We start from the raw sequence: 21,311 nt of genomic DNA on the forward strand, positions 1-21,311 counted from the left end.
GGCTCAAATTTCTCCACTTGAAAAGATAATCATAACATTACCTTACATATTTTATCAGAGGAGCATGAAGATGCATCAACACTCAAGTGCTGTGAAGGAGAAAAGAACTATGTACATACTAAACTATTAATCATTGGTAAGTGATCTCCTCTGCAAAGTGTTTTGAGGTTGACAAAGGAAAATGGCTCTGTAATAACACAGAGCAAGCAATCTGCTTGCAATCACAGGTTAATTCTCTCAACTGCTTTTGCCATGTCAATCCCTAGGTATTATTATCTCTGCAAGGCAATTCACCATTTTCCTGAGGAATTCTGGCCATGGAAGAGATTCCAGACTCCATACCCTTTTCTTGTCCTGTTCAATGCCTGAGTCTGGTTTCCACTGCAAGCACAATTTTAGATGAATGAGGCTGAGACCTCAGCAGCCACCCTGCTCTCACCACACCAAACTGTTCATACAATTAAAAATAACTGACTGGATCAAGCAACCTGGGACGATACCTTTTCTCCAAATTACTGGCTGATAAAACATGCATCTCTCTTTTGTGTTCTTGAAGTGCCAGTAGCTCTTGATTTCTCTCTCCTTGATGGCTGCAGCTCCTTAACCTGTGCTGGTGGGAAGACATCAGATTGTAATGAGTGTTTTGGAGCCAAGAGGCATCCTGTGCTAAACCACATGTTTCAGAACCATATTTGGTCCACAAACCACCAAAGGTTTGATCCTTTATTAAAAGCACTGGGTGCTTTGTCATCAGTTTTGATAGGGGCAGGACCCCTGTTTAGGTAAATCCTCGTCTCTTGACCTTCTTGAAGGCCACTCTGTGCCACCTCACACACCTATGGACAGTGTGTTTGCACATTACTACAGTACCAGTGACCACCCAGGTGAGACCCTGAGTTTTCAAAAGTTAGCACACAGAACAGGAAAAATGATCCCAACCTCTGAGGCAGGCTGTTTGCTTTGTTGTTTTTTTGAAATTGTGCTTTTTACTTCTCCTTTTCAGAAACTTAAATGAAGAGTGTTACTTAACTTTTCAGGCCACAACTGAATCTTTGGACTGAAAGCTGCAATATTATGTGTTACCCTTGTTAGTGGAGGAAGGAAACCTCTTTCGTATCCATTGACGTCTTTTGCAAAATACTCTGTGTATTTTGAGTTTGTTTCTATTTCTACTTCTATTATTTCTATGCCATTACTTATGAACTTCACAGCATTTTCCAGAGACGTCTTCACTGAGATGAAAACCTCAGGGCAACACTCCATTAGGCTTTTATTTTTAGAGGTTGGGTTAAACCTTCTTGAAATCAGTAGGTTTAACTGCATTCCTTTATTTAGGGTAGCTGAAGGAGACATTAAGTCTATTTCCACCCACATTATAAGATTACTCAAGAACCTGAAGGCTCTGGGAGGATAGTTTGGGGTAGGATATTAAAAGGAAAGAAGGTCACATGTGGATGGACTCTACAGTTCAGGTGGAGGAAGAGACAGAAAGATGGAGCATTGAAACAGGCAGGGAACGGAAACTTCAAAGAGCCTGAATAATCAGTGATATAAAACCTGGACTGAATACAAGGATTTGGGGTCACATTGATGCTAGGAGCAGGTCTGGAGCTCTAAGCAAGGAAACTGGCCCTCAATGCCTGATTTCTTCTGTGTTTAGGAAAGAAGGGCTGTGAGCATTCTTGCAAGCAAACAGAGACGCATCAGAAACACCTTCCTTTGTCACTCCTCCTCCCATCTGGGTCAACCAAGCAGACCCTGAATTTTGGCCAGCAGCACAGGTCAGAGGGAGGAAATGTGCTGCAAAACCTCCTGCACATCTGTACCATTTCACTCTTCCTGCTTGGGTCAGGTTAAGGTGGCATAAAGACACAGCCCTGTTCCTCTCAGGCTGCCAGAGCAGACGGCCCAGGCCCAGGGTTGGGGCACTGCTGTCTTTGATTGCATTGGAGATGGATCCTCACTCAGGATTTCCATTCCTACCCTAACAAACCAAATTTCCCCTGATCTTGCTACGGGCAGTTTGAGCTTTTCTGCTCTGCAGAGAACTCCTTAAAATGAGGCCCCCACCACTGGCTTTCTTCCTGTAGGTGAATTAGTCTGCCTTGCATGGGTAATCCTATTTAAAACAATAGGTTGCCTTGCAAGAATGAGGGAAGATAGTTTGGAGCATGATTTTCTGCAAGTACTGTAAAAAGGCCACGTAGTAGTTCATCAGGGGACACTTCAGCCATAAAATGACAGTTACCGGTAAAGTTCACTAATAAAATAAAAGATAATTTAATGAGTGGATTTTTAACCCATTTAACAGAGTCTAAATTTGGAAGGCTTTCTTCAGGTGATCAGGCAGACTATGCTTTCATACTCTTACTTTTTGTTATTAATTGAACTAAAAAAATGAGGTAGTAATCTATTCCTTCTGCTTTTATTTTTATGTTATGGGAGAGCACTATTCAATGTAAATAAATTAATTTTGGTAAAAGAGCAGGTGAAGCTGGACATGGAGACCAGCCTCTGAGTGATATGTGTGACACGGTGCCAGATCTCTTGAGACAACACAGGTGCCACACCTCAACTGATTTAATACCAGGTAACACAACCCTGCAGATTCTAATCCAAGAATCCTGCAGTGGCAGGAGGGAGCCGTGTGGAATAAGACTCTGTGACCTAAGAGCAGTAAAAGCTGCAGAGATTAGAGTTTATGTAGGAGCCCTGTGGGCTCCCCTCAGCGTCTTTAATTTAGTTTTCATCTCTGATCCGCCCTAACACTCCTCTGTGGGATGGATATTTCATGTCTGGGAAAGCTGGGGGGCTGGCTGACCTGCCAGGAGCTGCGGGGGACGGCTGCTCCCTGGTTGCTGCTGCATCACTTTGCTCTTCAGCTTCGGCACAATCAACAACAACAAACCCTGACACTGTTACGAACCTGTAAAGGAGGATTTGAAGCCTCTAGAGGTCACTAAATGGGGACCATCGCTGCAGCGGCTGCATCCTCTGCCCGCGAGTGACACCTGCCGGGTCCCAGGGCTGCAGGTCTGTGTCTGCTCAGGGCGGACTTTCTGGAGGTCTGTGAGCACTAAACCCCCCAGAAAGGCTCTGGGCAACATGAGATAAATCTGGGTGGCTCTTTCCTGCTCTGCTCCGTGCTGGCGTGGCCTCACCTCCAGTCCTGGGTGTGGATTCGGCACACCACAATACAAGATATAAAGCTATCAGAAGGAGGGCTATGAAGATGGGGAAGGGTCTATAGGGGCTGTATGAGGAGTAGTTGAGGTCACTTGGTCTGCTCAGCCTGGAGGTGACTGAGGGGAGATTCATCAGGGTCTGCAGCTTCCACATGAAGGGCAGCTCCAATCTCTACTCCCTGTGACCAGTGACAGGACCCAGGGAATGGCTTGGTGCTGAGCCAGGGGAGGGTTAGGCTGGATATAAGGAAAAGGTTCTTCCCCCAGAGGGTGGCTGGGCACTGACCAGGCTCCCCAGGGCAGTGGGCACAGCGCCAGGACTGACAGAGCTCAAGGAGTGTTTGGACAATGTTCTCAGGGACAGGTGGGGCTGTTGGGGTGTCCATGAAGGGCCAGAATTTGGACTGGATGATCTTTTATGGGGCCCTTCCAACTCAGGCATTTTGATTCCCGTTGCAGGAAGGCAAATCTTGTCTTTATCCACACATTAACTCTTCCACCACTCTGGTTGTGCAGGTTTACTTACACCACATACCAATGACCCAGCCTCTCTTTTTGACACCCATCCCGAGGAGCTTTTGTAGAACACAGTATTTTCCCACCAGGAAAAGTCCAGAGTGGGCACCAAAATGGGATTTCTTACGGTACAATAAACGACAACAAATGTTGCAGTATATACTGTCTATATACTGTCTATGAACTCACATTTACAGTGTTAGAGCTGCAACTTCACAACACACTGGCAAAAGTTCTTTTGTGGGACATCAGTGGGACCGCTGATAGAGTCTTGTGATGATGCTGATGAGGATTTGTGGATTTTTCCTATATATTCTCACAATACGAAGCACCAGCAAGGAGGGCACCGATACCCCACACAGTACATTGGGACTGTCCAAGGCACTGCCCTGGGGCATCAGAGAACAAACACCCTAGGGAGTTGTTTGCCATCCCCTGAGGGGGACCTGCTGGAGCGGGACCAGAGGGAAAACGCCACAGCCCAGGACGGTGCCAGGCTGGCAGTGCCCCCACAAAGCCTGCAGCCCCCATTGGGAACTGACCCCCAATGAGGAGATCATGGAATCATAAGAGTTTTAATGGGTTAGAATGGACCTTAAAGATCATCTCGTTCCACTCCCCTGCCATGGGCAGGGCAACCTCCCACTATTCCAGGTTGCTCCAAGTCCTGTCCAACCTGGCATTGGACAACCCCAGGGATGGGACAGCCACAGCTTCTCTGGGCAACCTCTGCTGGGGCCTCACCGCCCTCACAGGAAAGGATTTAATCCCGACGTCCAACCTGACCTTCCCCCCTCTCAGTTTGTACTCGTTACTCCGCGTCCCGCCCCCAGGGCAGGACGGACCCAGGACCCGCCCTGAGGGGCCCGCGCCCTTCCCAACATGGCACCGCCCCCTCCCCGCCCCATCCGGGTCCCCCCGCCCTCCCTCCCGTGGTGCCCCGCGCGCCGCTCCCGCCGCTCCAAGATGGCGCAGCCGCCGGGTGAGTGCGGGGGCTCCAAGGTGACCGCGGCCCCCTCACCCCTCCTGCCCTCCCGCCCCTCTCACCCCGCTCTCTCCCTCTCCCCGCCGCAGTTCTCCTCAAGGACACGAAGCTGATGGACGTGAAGCTGGGCCAGCTGCCCTCCTGGCTGGCCATGAGGGACTTCACCCCCGGCGGCATCATGGGGGCCTGTCGACGAGGTGAGGGGGGCGCGGAGGGCGAGAATCCCTGAATCCCTTCTCCTGACGGAGCCAGGGAGAGCAGAGCAGCACACAAGCATCTCTGCCTGCCGGAGTGGATGTTGGGTGGGGCGGGGGAGGCGGTTCTGCAGCGCAGGGGCTGCTCCACGGAGGGCTTTGCCTTCCCAGAGCAGTTTCTCCTGTAACACCTCATTCTCCTATCTGTAAATTTGTTTCTCACGTGAACTTTATTCACCAGAGGTTTGTTTTCATAATTCCTTCTCGTATAAAGGGGAAATGGGATGCCCTTAGTCCTGAACCCACTGGCTGAAAATCTCCAAGTTTCCCAACATCACAGGTCAATAAAAAATAATTTTTAAAAGCAGTTGAGCCCTGCAGATGGTACAAAAGGACACAGGGCACTTAAAATCTCTTGGGAAGAGCTTTGACCAGTGTCCTTTGCTGTAGGTACTGATCTCATTCAGGCAGATCCAAACACAAAATATCAAATGCAAGAGTTTGCATTTGATAATACACATATGTACGTATATCATGTATATGCAATGGTATGGAAGAATTAGAGAACTCCAAAGCAGCTTGAACTCATCAAAGTAGATTTAAACACAACATATCAAATGCAAGTGTCTGCATAACGTACATACACCAGTATGAAAGAATTAGATAACTCCTAAGTAGCTTGAGCTCATGAAAGTCACAATAATGTTTAGGGAAAAAATGATAAATGGCTTTTTTTCCCCTTTTTTTTTTTTTTTTTTTTTTTTTTTAAGGCTTAGGGCTATTAACTTGAGATCACCTTGCTCAACTGATGCACAGGTTGCCTCCTCCCAGACTTACTTCTGAGACTTTCAGATGTGTTTCATTAGAAACAATTTCCTTAAGTTCTGTGAATCCAGGCCACTTCTTTCTGACTCAGGAAAGCCGACAGCTCATCTGGCTGCTCTGAAAACTCTTCTTCCTCCCCAGGTTATGACAGATACTACAATAAATACATCAATGTGAAGAAGGGGGGCCTCGGGGGTATCTCCATGGTGCTGGCTGGGTATGTTGTTCTCAGCTACATCTGGAGCTACAGTCACATCAGTAAGTAAAAACCAGGCTCTCTGTGTGTGCAGGGCAGCTTGGAAGGTTGCTTGGGGTAATAAAAACAATCTGCTGCTGCTTTTAAAAATAAAATGAAAGATTGTGGGTAAACAAACTTAGCATAGAAACCTTGATTGTTTACTTGGTACATTACCAGCTGGCCAGTATTTTCTTGGCAGTGAAGAAAGTTTAGGTCTTGGTGCCTGTCTGACCTGACAGGACTTAGAAAATACATGTTCAGGGAGTTTTTCAGAGTGCTTTCTTGCCTGTAATTTCAGGTGTGGTGGGTTTTTTGTCCTTGTGACTTGAGCAAAATTAACTTGCTGTGCTTTGCTGCAGAGCATGACCGGCGCAGGAAATACCACTGAGGCACCATCAGAAGGTGAAGGTACAGCTCCTGAACAGCCCTGGCTGCTGGCAGTTACCCTGACAGAAGACATCACAACTATTCATGTTAAATCTGTGCTGTTGTGACCAATAATAAAGTGCTTACACTTTACGTTTCCTGAGCTGACACTCTCCTTAATTGAGTTGTTAATTGTACTGTGCATTCTCGGAGTTTCACCCCTCAGGGTAGGTTCAGAGGTGGTTGGGAAAGCATCTGCTCCTTGGACTGCATTATGAACTGGGAGAACTACTGCCACTGATTTCCTGGCTGATAAAACTAAGCGCTTCCTCCTGGCCATTCCTGGCTGAGAGGATGTGTTTTGATTTGAAAGAATGTCTGAGCTTTAGGTGGCATGTTGGTGTTTCTGGTTCTAAGGCTGTCTCCAGGCTCTGTAGGTATTTGGGCAGTTTTCCATCACTGCAGAGCACTGTCTAAGATGAGACAGGTCTGCAACTCTCATTCTGTCACTGGGATTGTAATGCTCCTTGCCTCAGATAACCCAAAATTTCTATCAAAACTCTACCTGCTTTCACTGCTAAAGCTGGGAGGTCCTTCTGAGTGGGTATAAGCTCACACATCTCAGCCTGGCCACTGTTCAGCCTCTGGGGGCACAAAGTGTTAAAAAGAGTGTCTGACCTTGGACTTGAAACTTGCAGTGACTGACTCCACAGTGAAATAACCCAGTCATTCACACCAGCACAGGCTCTTCACTTCTCTTAATCAGATCAAGCCAGATCACCTTGTTCTTAAAGAAAAATAAATTCACAGCCAGCTTTTGCCATCAGTACATTTCAATAAAAACAAAGTATAAAGGCAGGCAGCAAACGAGAGATGGGGTCGAATCAGTAAGGCTCACACTGGGGGGGAAATGTTTTTTTTTTTTCTTTTTTTTTAATACATTTTTTGTCATTGGCCCTTTCAAAATAAGTCTTCTCAAAACAAATGGGGTTTGGGTTTGCAAAAAAATTGCTCTCAAAAGAAATCTCTACCACTTTTAAAAGCAGTGTTCCACAGGAAGATACAGCTCCACTTCCTGCTCTTCTCTAGGCTGTGGGAATCCCTGCTCAGTGTGAGCTGGATGATGGGGGGCAGAGAGAAGGCTCTTCTACTTTCAAGACATGCTCATTTCCCTCCTTGCTTTTTGCAAATGGAAACTGAGCACAGATGCAGCTTTCCTATTAGGATTTTTGTCCTGTTCCTCACTGTCTGGCCGAGAGATTTTGCCAATTTATTCTCCCCTTGATTGGTTCTCACCCAGAAGATTAATTTCTAACCTTCAGTACAGCAAGAAGCACAGAAACAAAGCAAGTGGACACGAGTTTTACTGCCTGATGTACTTGAAGTGTTACGTCAGCCATCAGGACAAGCTTTACCAGGCTGGGCCTGGAAACATGACTTTGCTGTTTAGGAGCTACAGGACAGCAGAATCCCTGTTTCTCACTGAGGAGAAGGCATTGCAAGTGTTAAATTTTCCCAGTCAGTCTTCCTGCTTCCACAGGGAAGGCTGAAACGCTGTAGGTTCTCCAAAGAGAAGTGGCAGAAGGAAAATACTTCAAAGAAACACTGGCCTAAGATGTGTTTACCTGGGGTGCTGCACCAGTAAGGGGTTGGTTTATCTACTGGCTTTTAGATCTACATTTCATCAGGGCTCAATGAAAACAGGCAGAGGTCAAAATCGGTTTTAAAAAGGTTAAAACTTAAAAAAAATTGGAGACAATTACAAAAACGTTGCTTAGCAGCAGCCAGCCTCTGACCAGTTCTTTCAGTAATGGCATTAAAAAACAACCTGATTAATAGCTCCAGACATAGTGCTAGGCAGAAACCTTTCCTCAGTGGCAACAGCAACCTTGCACCTTCTGCTCCTTCACTGTCCACTGAGAAAGGCCAGATGTCCTTTGGTGCATCTGTTGGCATAATGACCTTTTTCTCCACACTGCAAGAGAAAGAGAGACAGGAATTACTACACAGTTACATCTTTTTCCTTCTAGCTGCCTTTATCAAGGTAGCCAGCAACTGTTCCCATTTGGAAGCTTTTCCACAGGTGCAGAATTTAGCAGGGGAAGTGAAATATGTTGTCCCAAGGGATATGATCTATGGGGCTGCTTCCACTCCTTGGAGCAAAAGCTGCTTCTGTGCTGGGAGCCAAGTGATGCCACTTTATTATAACCCACTACAAAGCAACACTCACAACCACAAAGAGCAAAGGGCTGTAAAACAAGAGGAGAATTTCAACATTTGAGGGTTCCAAGACTACTCCATCTGATATGCACTACATCAGAGACCTGTGGGGACTCTCCTGATCTGCTATCCTGAATTAAACAGAGCAAAGTGCCTCTGAACTTGAGAAAGTCATGAACAGACTCATGACTTTGCACCTTAAAGCCATTCAGAGAATATCCAGAGAAATGCCAATATCTGGTGCAACACCATTTTCCAGATCTGTAATTTGCTTGCAGGTAAAATAATAAGCAGCTGTTAAAGGTCTTCAGTGAAATGGATTCAGACATTTAATACCCCCATCCAATCACAGTGATTTTTACAGGCAGAGTTGACACATATAGTGATGTAACTGCCAAGGCTGATGGAACAGGAAAATCCTTTGCCCTTTTCTAGTGCTGGAGCTGGGGCTTGTGGGGTAAAAACCTTTTGTTTTCCCTCCTCATCCCTCCCCTCTGAATTACCTTGTAGCAGGTGACTTGCTCCAGGGGCCGGGGTCCTCTGTTCCCACTGTTGTTGTTTTGAGACTGCATGACTCCAATGACTTGGGGTGTCCTCTGTTGGTTTGGAGAAGAGTTCTGACTCGTTAAGTGCATCAAGGATAAAGATCTCTGTGGTTGTTATTTTGTTTAGAAGGGAAAAAGAGCACCCCATAATGTCAAATGATCAACTTTCCTCCAAATCTGTGTGTGGGTGCTCTGCCAGCTGGAGCACCAGAGAGAAGAAATCAAGCACTGAGCCTTACAAAACCCAGAGATCCTGTTTTTCTCTGAAAGCAGATTTGGAGAGTAGGTTTAGGCTGCTAAAATATCATTGCCATCACGGAGGGATGTCACACAGATCACACAAACTGGCAGACTGCTGCACAACCACGTGTGACGTGCTCCTGTGTCGCGTGGGAGTGTTCTGTGACCAGATCTCCGTGTCAAGTTGGAACAATTGTGGGGCTCTCATCACTATGATGCTCACTCCTTAATTCTCCCTCCCAGACCCAAGAGCCTGAGTGCCCAATTTTGACCACTTGGACAATATATTCTACTTTAAAGTGCTGTGGGAAAGAAAGGCTTGAGGGCAGGCGTGTGGGGGAGGCAGGGGAAGTGTGTACCTTTTGCTGTGTTTGTGTCGGCTGAGGCAGTGGTGGTTGCTCTGTGGTTCCCATTGGCAGTTCAAACCGAGGGCTGGTTTAGATGGAAACAAGAAAATTGATTCTCAAATCATATCCCAACGTTTTAGCATCAGCTCAGTCAAGTAAATCCAAAGAACAGAACGTTCAGCCAATTGAATTTGGCTCACAGGAAACAGACCTCCCCCTTTCCACTTCTCTTTCCATGTGTGTAACACATCCCTCTGCCTGTGAAGCCTTCTGGAATATAAAACCCTGTGATCCCACTGCACTGACAGCATCTAATCACCACTCCAGAGTCTTACTGGGAGCTCTCTGGAGAGACCCTGCCTCATATCACAGAATGGTTTTGGCTGGAAGGGACCTTAAACCTCATCTTGTTCCACCCCCCTGCCATGGGCAGGGACACCTTCCACTAGCCCAGGTTGCTCCAAGCCCTGTCCAAGCTGGCCTTGGACACTTCCAGGGATGGGGCAGCCACAGCTTCTCTGGGCAACCTGTGCCAGGGCCTCCCCACCCTCAGAGGGAAAAATTTTTTCTGATATCTAATCTAAACCTACTTTCTTTTGGTTTAAAACCATCCCCCTTGTCCTGTCACTACGTGTTCTTGTAAATAGTCTCTCTTTCCTCAGATGAGTAAAAATTTGGCCAAACTAAACCTTGGCCAAACCTCCAAAGCCATTGGGAAGCACTGGAGCACCCTCATTTGACATTTACCAGATTCCAAGGGAAAGAGAAGGTTCCAGGCCAGGCCTGGAGCATACTCACTGCATGAATTTACAGGCAGGTCCCTCTGGGCAGAATCCTACCAGGTAATTCACACAAATGACTCTCCGAGTGTGCCGGTGTCTGCAGAGGGGACCTGCAATACAGAGCTCAGCAGTCTCCATCTCATAAATCCCTACTCCAGCACTCAGCAGAGCAAGTACACCAGCAGATCATGCAAAGAGAGAACAGCAACACCCCACCCCTGACTTAGAGCCACAGAAACAGCAGCTGTGTGAGGTACATACCGTGTTTGCAGAAGCCTCTGTCATACCAGGGACAGTCTTTGATCTTAGACTCCGGGTCAATGTGCAAGAATGGACATTCTTTGTTACTGCATTCCCCTGTACCAAAGGCAAACACACTTCTCAGTCAATGGTGCAGGTCTGAGTTCAAAATGACTCTCAAAATATCACCTGGATCGTGTAGCTCCCACAGGGCTGTTGCCAACACTCGTAAATTCAGGTACAACAGTCTTACTGCCTGTCTTAACCTACATGGAGAACACCAAGGATTCATCCCTGGTGAGTAAAGTTCTATCAGACTGGATAATTTATGTGTGCTTTTAAAAGCAACAGGGAAACTAAATTTGAAAGAGCAGTCATGATAACAAAACCCAAACATTTAGTGCACCAGAAGCGTGGAGAAACTACAAATTGCACACTAACCTCAATCCAAGGAAACCTACAAGACTGTAGGTTTCTGGCAGCAAGTTGCCTCATTATGTCCAGATCTCCAGAGCTGGAAAGCAAGTGCATAAAAGTTTTGCACCCCCATGCCCTCTGCTGCTCATCAACTCCACAAAATAGGTCATGCAAAGACCAGCTGCTCAGCCTACTCATCTCTTACCCCAAAAAATGAACATAAGGCATAAAACTCAGTGAAAACTTGAACTTCTCCCCTCTTCCTGCAAAGGGGACAAGCTCTTGAGAGTGAAGACATCTACAGTATGTCACAAAGTTGGGTGGATAATAAGGTGAAGGACTAAGCAGATCTGAAAAAAATGATAATCTAACATCACACACAGAAGAACCGGAATGCTCTGAAGATGGATGAGAGGGATGTACCAGGACCCTCTTCACCAGACTCCCACACCAGCAAAGGACAACAAGCAGGGGTTACTTACCAAATTTGGAGTAGAAGTAACACTCAGGCATCTTGGTCATGTCATACTCGTGCAGAAACTCGCACTGGTCTCCCTTTTTGCACAGTCCTCGCAGCCAGTGTTTACAAACAACTGTCTTTTCCCCACTGATGTGTCGGAATGGGCACATGCCCCCTGTGGAAGGATGGATGGGGCAAGGAGAAGGGAGAAGAGAACAATTCAAATACACGTCACAAGGAGGAACGGGGCAACAGCAACAGTTTGTTCCCCTCTGCAATAGGGGTTTCAGAAGACATCAGTTGTGATTTCAGCCTTAAGTGACAACAGCAAAAGAGGGAGTTCCAAAAAAGTCTTGTGTAACCCTCTAAAAAAGTCTCCAGCTCTTAATCTTGACAACTGCAAACCACAGCAATTAATCCAGGCACATCCACAGCAAGGTCTGTGTGTGGCAAGTTCACACCTTCCTTTAACAGGAGCTTTCCTTATTCACCTCCCAATGTCTTTAAAATATACCATTATTTCCCAACTGCTGTAGTTGTTCCAACATCCTTCAGTTATATCCTCTATCTGTGTTATGCCCTCAGCTTTACTGATCAAGAGCACTATAAACAGAGCTAGAAAATCTGTTTTTCACCTGTCCACCCTGCAGGAATAATTGCATTTCCACCCTTCCATATGACTTGCCTTTTCCACATGCCGCCTTTAAAAAGAACTCACAGACAGCCGCGCCCGATTCTGTGGAGAACAGGGAAATATAGTTAATTTCAACAAAGCTTTGTGGCAACTTTTTAATTATTTCTCCCTAGGAAGACAATCTGGTCCTCAACATCGAAGGAAAAGCAGCGTTTTGGTTTGGGGAATTTACTTTCCTTGCTCAAGCCTGGCCCTTCACAAATATCTGTAATTTTCTTGGGGGCACCAAGGGGAATTTGCAGAGATTTGGTGGTGCTTGTTTTGTTTTTCGGCTATTTTGGTTTTGTTGATTGGGTTGTCCTCTGCCATTAAGTCAATCATGTCAATAAATCACAGAATATTCTGAGTTGGAAGGGACCCACAAGGATCATTGAAGTCCAACTCCTGAACCCTTTACTTACAATCCTGGCCTTAATAGTCTTATAGTTTTTAGGCAGAACAGCCCGAAACAACCATTAGCATGTTATCCCCTGCTGATCCTGACCAATAGGAATGTTCAAGGGAGTTAAAACAAAACTTTAGTAGACTAGCCAAAAAAATCCAGCAAACTTCGAGTCTCCTGAGTCTGTTTGTGTCAGACTGAAGGAAAACGTTTAGAGACTCAGCCACAGATAAAGCTAAAGATGACAACTCCCTGCCATTCAAAATGCTTCCTGTATCAAGGAGTGATGAAAGGAGAAACATAAAGTACTGTACTAACGAGAGTTTTTGTTAAGTAAAAAACAAAAGCATCTGGATTAGGACAGACACCTCATGGGAAAGCAGAAGTTGGGTGGATCTGAGGATAAGACCCGAGGAAGACCCTGAGACCCCTGGAAACCTCCCACCCAGCCCAGCCCAGCCTCCTCAGCCTCACAGTCCCAGCGGCCCCAGCACCCAGGGAAGAGAGACCCCACACGCACTGTCCATGCCAGGAAAGGGCAGCGGCTGCGCCCCCAGCTGCTGCTCCACGGCCAGCTCCAGGTCGAACGTGATGTGGTCCACGCTGGCGATGAGCTCCTGCATGGTGGCAGCTGGGGGCCGGCGGCAGCGAGAGGGTAGGGGCGGAATGGTGGCGGTGGTGGCCGCGGCGGCCGGGCGGGCCCGGGCGGGCCCGGCCCGGCCCGCTCCGCTCCGCGCCGGCAGTGCCTGCGGTGAGGGGAGGCGGCGGCGGCAGCCCCGTGGCCGCCCCGCGCCGCCCGCCCGCGGAATGACGGGACCCACGGCGGGCACGGCCCGCCCGGCGGGCAGCGCGCGCGCTCCCGCCAATCAGCGCCCGCGGCGCCGCGTCCCCGGCGGGCAGCGCGCGCGCTCCCGCCAATCAGAGGCCACCCGCCGCGGACACGCTCCTTCCGCGCGCGCAGGCGCCGAGGGTCAGAGGAGGGGCGGGGCGGGGCGACGGTGCCTGTGAGGGGCCGGGCCCTCTCCCCGCTCCCCCTGTCCCGCTCCGCGCTGCCGGCCCGCTCGGGTCCCCGCTCCGGTTTCCGGTCTGGTCCCGCGAGTTCCCGGCTCCGCTCCGCGCTCCGAACCCCGCTCGGGTCCCTCCTCCCTCCCGGGGGCAGCGGGCACACCATGAGCTCCCTGCGGCTCCTCGTCCCGCGCTGGTGCCGCGGTGCCTCCCCCGCTGTGCTGCGGGCGCGGGGCGCGGCCCCCGGGGGTGGCTCCGGGCCGGCCCCGTTCCTGTCCCGGCCCCCGGGCCAGGCCCCGCTGACACGGCTGTGCAGCTCCTCACAGCCCTCCTGCAAACTGCCCGGGAGCGGCCCCAGGGACATCGGTGCTGGCAGCTGCACTGCAGCCCCCGAGGAGGAGGAGGATGATGAAGGCGTGGAGTTCGGGACGCTGTCTGATAAGTTTTCCTCTAGAAAGTATTACCACAAAGCCTCATCACGCTTTTGGGATTTAAAGCTTCAAGAAGAGGGGGAGGAAGAACCAGAAAGAAAACCTCGACGCGGCCCTAAGAACACACCGTACTGGTACTTCCTACGGTGCAAGGCCCTCATCAAAGAGGACAAGGTTTGGTCCCAGTTCTTCTCTCTTTTTTTAATATCACTGATGAAAGATGCAGCTCTGACCCATCTATCACTTACTTGGTATCTCTACAGAAAGAAAAAAACTAGAATTTGTTGTAGAATCGTCACAGAATCCCAGAATGGTTTGGGTTGGAAGGGGCCTTAAAGCTCATCCAGTCCCACCCCCTGCCATGGGCAGGGACACCTTCCACTAGCCCAGGTTGCTCCCAGCCCCATCCAACCTGGCCTTGGGCACTTCCAGGGATGGGACAGCCACAGCTTCTCTGGGCAGCCTGTACCAGGGCCTCACCACCCTCCCAGGGAAGAATTTCTTCCTGATCTAAATATCCCCTTTTTCAGCTTAAAGCCATTCCCTCTTGTCCTGTCACCACGTGCCCTGTCAAAAGTCCCTCTCCAGCCTTTGTATGAGGAACCCCACGCTCTGTAGGACTTCTACTGCTATCTGCCCACAGCTGCATGCTTTATTTCCCTTATTGTGGATTTTCTTCTTCCCTGTAGCTGGCAGAGGCTCTGGAGCTGTTTGAGGTGCAGATGCTGAAGGAGGAGCGTGTCCAGCCGGCGGAAAGCAATTACACCGTTCTCATTGGTGGCTGTGGCAGGGTTGGCTATGTGAAAAAGGCATTCAGGCTCTACAATGACGTAGGTTTAAGTTGTCTCTCAAAACTAATTTTTCCAAACTAAAACCGTTCCAAACATTCAATCGCTTCACTTTGTCTCCAAAACGCCTTTGAGTGAAGCGTTGGCACCTTCTTAGCCTGAAACTCTTAGAAGCAAGTTAAAAAGTTCTACAAGCCCTGCCTTAAGGAAGCAAGTTCAACTGCTCCTTCTCTTCCCCTAGATGAAAAAACGAGGGTTGGTCCCCACGGAGGCCACTTACACGGCCCTGTTCAACGCCTGTGCCGAGTCGCCGTGGAAGGACTCGGGGCTGCAGAGCGCCCTGAAACTGCGGCAGCAGCTGCAGAGCAAGAACGAGGAGCTGAACCTCATCACCTACCACGCCCTGCTCAAGGTCTGCGCCCTCTGCTCGGACCTCAAGATGTGCTTCGATGTGCTCAAGGTAAACAGGTCGTTTTTCCCACGTTAAACCTGGTCTGCTGTGGTTAAAGCTCCTGGAAGTCGTCGTGTCGCGTCGTTTTTTTAATTTCGTTTCCAGCAGAGAGAACGGCAGATCACGTGTTTGTGTTTGTGTTTCATTGAGCCTTTATTCTCCTGCAGTGAAATTCTACATACCAAACACAAAGTACCTAAAAAGAGGCAGCTTTGGCTTTAAAATTGGTCAGGTGTTATAAAAATAACATGAGGTGTGTCAGAAACTTACCAAACAAAGTTTCTGTGGAGTTCACAGATACCGTCTCTGTCTCCCCTCCTCATTCTGGACACCTGTATATTGATACCTGGCTCCTTTTAGGGCTCTTACAGCAGCTCTTCTCAGAAGGGCCAGTCTGGGAATAGCTAACAGATTGTTGTTTCTGCCTCCAGATTCCCCATACCTCCCATAAGGATCTGGGCATGTTTCAGGGCTCTCTTTCTCCTGGAGCAGTGGTTCTGTTCACCCTATGCCTTGTTTCTTCTCTTTCCCCAGAAAATGACAGTAGAATCAGAGTTTCACAGCCAACTGCACCAGACTGGATAACTGGGAAGTTTAATGTTTTCTCTGCTTTTTTAGGAGATTGTGCAGAAGGGGCATGTCCTGACAGCTGAGACCTTCAGCTTCCTTCTCATGAGCTGCATAAAGGACAGTGAAAACGGGTTCCGATACGCCTTGCAGGTGTGTCCTCATGTTCCAACTGGGAGGGGGAAGTGCTGTATTGTAACTCATCACTTGAACACAGTGGGTGGCTCAGGGCTGGTGAAATGGGAGGAGCTCAGCTCCTCCTAGGACAAGTTCAGAGAACTAGACTTCCACCAGGATATCCTGTACGCTGGTGAACAGCCCTGGATCATCTCACAGGGCTCCACTAACTCGAGGTCACTGTCCTTGTTGTGCTGTAAACTCTGCACACAGATCCCGTTGACAGATGTGCCTACAGCCTGCTAGACATGCTGCTGTTATTTAATATCACATCAGGTGTGCATCTTCCCCTCTTCAGGTCTGGAAAGAAATGACTAAACTTGGGATAAAGGGCAACAGCCACACCTACAACCTGATGCTGCGCGCGGCGAGAGACTGCGGGATCGGCGACCCCGTCCTGGCCTCTGAACTCCTGCTCAGACCCCCTGAGAACTCACCTCAGCTACAGCTCCCACCTGGGAAGCAGAAGGAAAGGATGAGAAATTGGAGGAAGAAGGGATCAGAGAGTGTTGCTGTCCAGCTGGATGTGGAAGCTATGGAAAAGCAATTATTTCAGGAGAGCTCGGTGCAGCCCGAGGAACCGATTCAGCAACAAAATAAAGATGTGAATCAGGCCGAAGAAGAACCAGGTGCTCCTGACAGCCCCAGTGTCACCCACAGCAGGGCTGGAGCCTTGATGAGGAGAGACCACAGGGAGATGGAGCTGGAACAGGCACACCCAAGCCAGGAGCTGCCTTTCTGCAACCTGCCCAACTTGCTGGATTCCAGGATGCCTGATGCAGCCGTGGTTTCCTTGGGGACAGTGGCCACACCATCCCACAGGCTGGCTTTGATGGGGGACGTGGAGGGATTCTTGAACAAAATGAAAGAGGACAATGCAGAGCCCAACATTAAAACATTCACGTTATTGGCTGAGCTGGTGGAGCCCCAAAGCCCCTCAGAGTCCTCCTTGCTGGCACTGCTGGATGAGCATAAAGTGAAAGTAGATGTGACCTTCTTTAACACTTTAATAAGGAAGAAAAGCAAACAGGGAGACCTGGAGGGAGCAAAGGTGAGAGAAAAACCTCAGAACCAGCTCTCTCACCACCTCCTTGTCTCACACCTCCTGTGTTTTGCTGTGAGACCCATTTCTCTGTCCATGACAGAAACTGGGATCTCACATTTTTCCACAAACTGGTACTTGGGTTAATTTCTAAGTATTTATGGATTCCATTCTAGCACATCCAGCTCCCTGTCTGGAAAGCTATAGTGATGCTTTTTGGGAACTGATGCCAAGACTTGTATCTTGCAGAGTGTGCTGCCAGCTCTGGTGAAGAGGGGACTGTCACCCAACCTCCAGACATTCTGTAACTTGGCAATTGCTTGCCACCAGGAGAAGGATGGACTGCAGCTCCTCTCGGATTTGAAGGTAATCAAAGAAAAATCCTCTGCTGCTTGGGGTTCAAGCTGCAGGGAGAGGCAAAATGAAGGGTTAATGCTGCTAAAATACCTGCTGAGGTTTTTGTGGCAGGTAGTTGTGTTCTCACTTCCAGGGAGCTGTGCTCCTTGTGTGAGAAGGAGGCTTTTCCTTCTCGGAGTTCTGCACTAGTCAGCACATAAAAAAGTTTAACTGCAGCATTTGTGGTTTCCAGAGGTCTGGAATAACTCCCAACAAGTACATCTACAGCACCCTCATTGCTGGTGCTGTGAGGAAGCTGGATTACAGTTACCTGACAGAGATCCTGCGGGACATGAGGAACAACGAGGTGGCTCCCAACGAGGTGATCATCCGCCAGCTGGAGTTCGCAGCACAGTACCCCCCAAAATTCGACAGGGTAAGGAGCCAGCACTGCTCAGGGTGTGAAGGGGTCACAAAGGACAGCAGCAAGGGAGGGGAATCATAGATGCCTGAGTTTCCTTTGGGTTTGTCTGATCTGGCTGACATGATCACTCTTTCTTCGGTAGCAGCTTGTAGCTCTCTCGGTACTGAAGTGAGTTCTTGTCTAACAGAAACCTGTTGGATTTCTGTTTGCAGTACAAGTCCAGGAACCCATACCTGGAGAAGATTGATGGTTTCCGTGGCTACTACCACCGGTGGTTAAAAGTTATGGCTGGAGAGGAGACCCCCCACCCCTGGGCCAAATACAGGACAGCCAAACGTGGGGTGCAGGACAGCGAGGCCGAGGCTGTGCAGGAACAGTGAGCAGGAGGGGGGCATTTCAAGTTCTTCCAGCACAAGGAACATGCATGACTTGCTGCTTCAAACTTCTTGTAGTAAAGCTGCTTCTACATAATAAAATATTTTGTTTTAAGGAGAAGCAAATACGTTTTCAGTGGATTTCCTTAAGAGGATTAGACAGGCTGTAGTTCAGCAAACCCTGTGCTTAACAAGGAAAAAGCAAAATCAGATTGAACAGGGCTTTAACTCAGTGCTGGTTTTGACTGTGTTCTGTGTTCTGTCACCTCACATGTGACCTATAAGTCTCTAGACTGCTGGCATTCCTGAAAGGATCTATGCATTAATTCCAGGGTACACACCTCAGCAGAGAATTCCAGTGAAATTCAGCTGCCACCTACACAAGGTCAGGGAGGAGCTCAAATCCAACTGGATGCTGGGAAACTATTATTTTCTTTCCAAACAGCCTTTTAAACTGAAGTTAGTTGAGAAAGAGGGGTGAGAGCTGGTTGAAAACCAACCCACATTCAGAGCAACCTTCAAACCAAGCACCCAGAACACATCCAACAGGAGAAAAGGGGCACAGGAATGTTTTGCCAGAACATGACACCACTCTCAGGAAGGCAAACTTTATTTTAAAATAAATGGCTACACAAAACCCTACTCCAGAGCACCCCCTCCCTCCCATTTATGCAGGATCCAGGTGATTATGCTGCTGCTTTAATCACTTTACAGAAATATCCCATCCCAGAAAGTGGTGCAATTGCACTCATAGTCCATTGAGGAGGAGGAGGACATCCCTCAGAGTTCCCAAAGCAGTCTGATGACCAAAGGCTTCACCCAGAACAGCCTCTGCATCCACAGTGAGTGCACTCAATGATTCTGCCCTGAAAAACGAACACGAGGAAGGTGTTTCAGCCAAGCCACAGACAGAGCAGGCTCAGGCCTTGAGGCAGGGAAGAGCTGTGTGTGGGAAGGGTTTCTACTGGCTAGCTTTCTGTTATTTCCCATACTTTAACAACTTTAAATGAGTGCCAAAGCTGATAGTAACTTTAGAACCAACTAGACACCAACTCTACCAACACAGGTAGCAAATGAGTAGAGGTAGGAAAAGGTAGAGGAAACTACCAGGAAGAACAGCACAACCTCCTCTGCTGTCCCTGACCTCAGAGAAGCCAGACCAGGTCCTACAAAGGTCCAGACCAGCAGAGGAACAAGCTGCACACTCACCACTTCCAGCTTGCTTTTGGGGACCCTGCAGATGCAGTTGGTTCCAAAGTTGGTGTCCCGTGTCTGGATGCAGCGCAGGCAGCACAGGTTCTCATAGCCCTGCTTCTTCCACTTGGCAATCAGGTTCTTGTCAGCATAGCCCTCCTTGATGCAGTACTCATAGAGCTCTGGGGAGGGGCAGACATCACCACAGGGAGGTGTTGGAACACTCAGGAGTTACTGGCTGTAGTAACCAGCTGCCCAGCCTTCCCTCCACCCTCCCTCCCCACAAACCTGATCCTTCCCACCAGCTCCCAGTTCAGGTGCATCCACAGGTCGCACATCGCTCCAGTCTTCCCCTGCCCAAGCCCTGCCCTCTCACCTCTGCTGATGGCTTTCCTCTTGTAGAAGAGGTCGAAGATATAACGTGTTTTCTGGTGGTGGATTCTGAAGATGGGCCACAGGGATTCCACTTTCCTCTTCCCCTCGTGTGGCTCTGTCTCCGCTGGGAGGGAACACAAACACCAGGGTTCAGCTGGCAAATTATTTCCTCAGTCACTTGGCAATAAACTGGTCCAAGGGCACTCATAACTTTAATACATGGCAGGGATAAGACTGAGATTAATGGGAGAAGACTCAAATTAAAGGGGCCTGACCTGGAACAGTTCCTTTAGGGAATAAACCCACTGGCAGTGGGGTGAGTGACCCACACTGGGATGGTGGGTGACTTCATGCCTGGACAAGAACTACAAGTCTTTCCACACCCAAGGGAGCTCCAGCCCTAAACCAACCTGTAACTAAAGCTCTCTGCTCTGTAACCTGAGCTCACACCAAACCCAGGGACCAGCCCTGGCCCAGGCTCAGCAGCACTGGACAGAGCAGGTCCATCTGTACATGCAGGGCAAGCTGAGCTTCGTGAAGCAGCTCCCTGGAGCTTGTTCTGGGGTCACAGCCCCACTCACCTTCTCTCATCTTCTGATCCAGCTCATCCAGCGTGGGCTCAATGAGCTCCCACCCGTCTGGGGGGGGCTTCCTGCTCCTCTTCACTTTGGGCATTGCCTCAGGAACGGAGGGGGAAAGGCGAGGGCTCGAGGGTCTGCCTGCACTGCCTCAGGATCACTGGGGAAAACCAAAGGAAAGCAGTTGCCAGATATGTTTCTCCTGAGGCTTCTGTGCCCTTTTCCTGTTTTCCTCTTCGAGGGTAAAAACGAGCTTCGCGAAGCTCATGAGAGGGGTGGAATCCCTGTGTTTGCTGCACAGTAAATCGGTTTTTCTCCTCCCCCACCCCGGGCCACCCGAGGCGGCAGCTCCGGGAGCTCCCGGTGACAGCGGGGCGAGGCCCCGGGCCCGGCACCGACGGCCCAGAGCGGAACCCGGGGGCGCTGGGGGAGAGGAGAGGCCGCGGATCTCGATCCCGATTCCTGTCCCGGCCCCGCTCCCTGCTCCAGTCCCGATCCCAGTTCCTGTCCCGATCCCGATTCTTGTCCCGGTCCCGCTCCCTGTTCTGATCGCGGTCCCGATCCCAGTCCCTGTCCTGATTCCTGTCCCGGTCCCGGCCCCGCTCCCTGTTCTGGTCACGGTTCCAGTCCCGATCCCGTTCCCTGCCCCGGTCCCGGCCCCGCTCACCCGCCGCTCCCGGTCCCGATCTTAGTCCCGATCCCAGTTCCTGTCCCGCTCCCCGTCCCGGTCCCGTTCCCAATCCCAATCCCTCTCCCCTCACCCCCTCTCCCGTCGCGCCGCCTCCGTCACCGGGGTCCTCCCGCGGCCCCGCCCTTGGGCCGCCCCACGCGCTGCCCGAGCCAACACCCCCCCACCACCCCCCCCGCTGCCGCCGCGCTCGGGAACGGGGAGAGAAACCACCGGGACAGAGACAGAGAAATCACCGGGACAGA

At 49.7% G+C, this 21,311-nt stretch overlaps 4 protein-coding genes across 5 annotated transcripts; 2 read left to right on the top strand and 2 right to left on the bottom strand.

The window, feature by feature from the left end:
• Positions 1-4,581: 4,581 nt before the first annotated feature.
• ATP5MF (ATP synthase membrane subunit f) lies at positions 4,582-6,462 on the top strand. The gene is made up of 4 exons (XM_051779316.1): positions 4,582-4,683; positions 4,776-4,883; positions 5,847-5,963; positions 6,303-6,462. Exons 1-4 carry the CDS (start codon positions 4,584-4,586, stop codon positions 6,329-6,331), a joined length of 354 nt encoding a protein of 117 aa, XP_051635276.1. The 5' UTR covers positions 4,582-4,583; the 3' UTR covers positions 6,332-6,462.
• Positions 6,463-7,050: 588 nt separating this feature from the next.
• CPSF4 (cleavage and polyadenylation specific factor 4) lies at positions 7,051-13,433 on the bottom strand. Its single transcript, XM_051779155.1, has 8 exons — positions 13,157-13,433; positions 12,246-12,296; positions 11,583-11,735; positions 10,705-10,800; positions 10,460-10,553; positions 9,674-9,746; positions 9,033-9,125; positions 7,051-8,284 (listed from the first exon to the last, which is right to left on the bottom strand). Exons 1-8 carry the CDS (start codon positions 13,257-13,259, stop codon positions 8,216-8,218), a joined length of 732 nt encoding a protein of 243 aa, XP_051635115.1. The 5' UTR covers positions 13,260-13,433; the 3' UTR covers positions 7,051-8,215.
• Positions 13,434-13,626: 193 nt separating this feature from the next.
• Positions 13,627-18,355, top strand: PTCD1 (pentatricopeptide repeat domain 1). Its single transcript, XM_051778080.1, has 8 exons — positions 13,627-14,246; positions 14,762-14,902; positions 15,102-15,320; positions 15,930-16,031; positions 16,354-17,106; positions 17,347-17,463; positions 17,687-17,869; positions 18,070-18,355. Exons 1-8 carry the CDS (start codon positions 13,806-13,808, stop codon positions 18,235-18,237), a joined length of 2,124 nt encoding a protein of 707 aa, XP_051634040.1. The 5' UTR covers positions 13,627-13,805; the 3' UTR covers positions 18,238-18,355.
• Positions 18,356-18,825: 470 nt separating this feature from the next.
• On the bottom strand, positions 18,826-21,242 carry BUD31 (BUD31 homolog). 2 transcript variants are annotated; one of them, XM_051779297.1, is made up of 5 exons: positions 21,140-21,242; positions 20,382-20,538; positions 19,802-19,924; positions 19,441-19,607; positions 18,826-19,097 (listed from the first exon to the last, which is right to left on the bottom strand). In XM_051779297.1, the coding sequence occupies exons 2-5, from the start codon at positions 20,473-20,475 to the stop codon at positions 19,047-19,049; spliced, it is 435 nt and encodes a 144-aa protein (XP_051635257.1). In that variant the 5' UTR covers positions 20,476-20,538; positions 21,140-21,242; the 3' UTR covers positions 18,826-19,046. The 2 variants fall into 2 exon arrangements, with proteins under 2 accessions (XP_051635257.1, XP_051635261.1); XM_051779301.1 differs by having other exon boundaries at positions 21,046-21,155.
• Between the last annotated feature and the right edge of the window lie 69 nt (positions 21,243-21,311).

The sequence above is a fragment of the Manacus candei genome, unplaced genomic scaffold (assembly GCF_025592945.1).
Source record: "Manacus candei isolate 608988 ecotype Guabito, Panama unplaced genomic scaffold, ASM2559294v1 h1tg000002l, whole genome shotgun sequence".
Taxonomy (NCBI): domain Eukaryota; kingdom Metazoa; phylum Chordata; class Aves; order Passeriformes; family Pipridae; genus Manacus; species Manacus candei.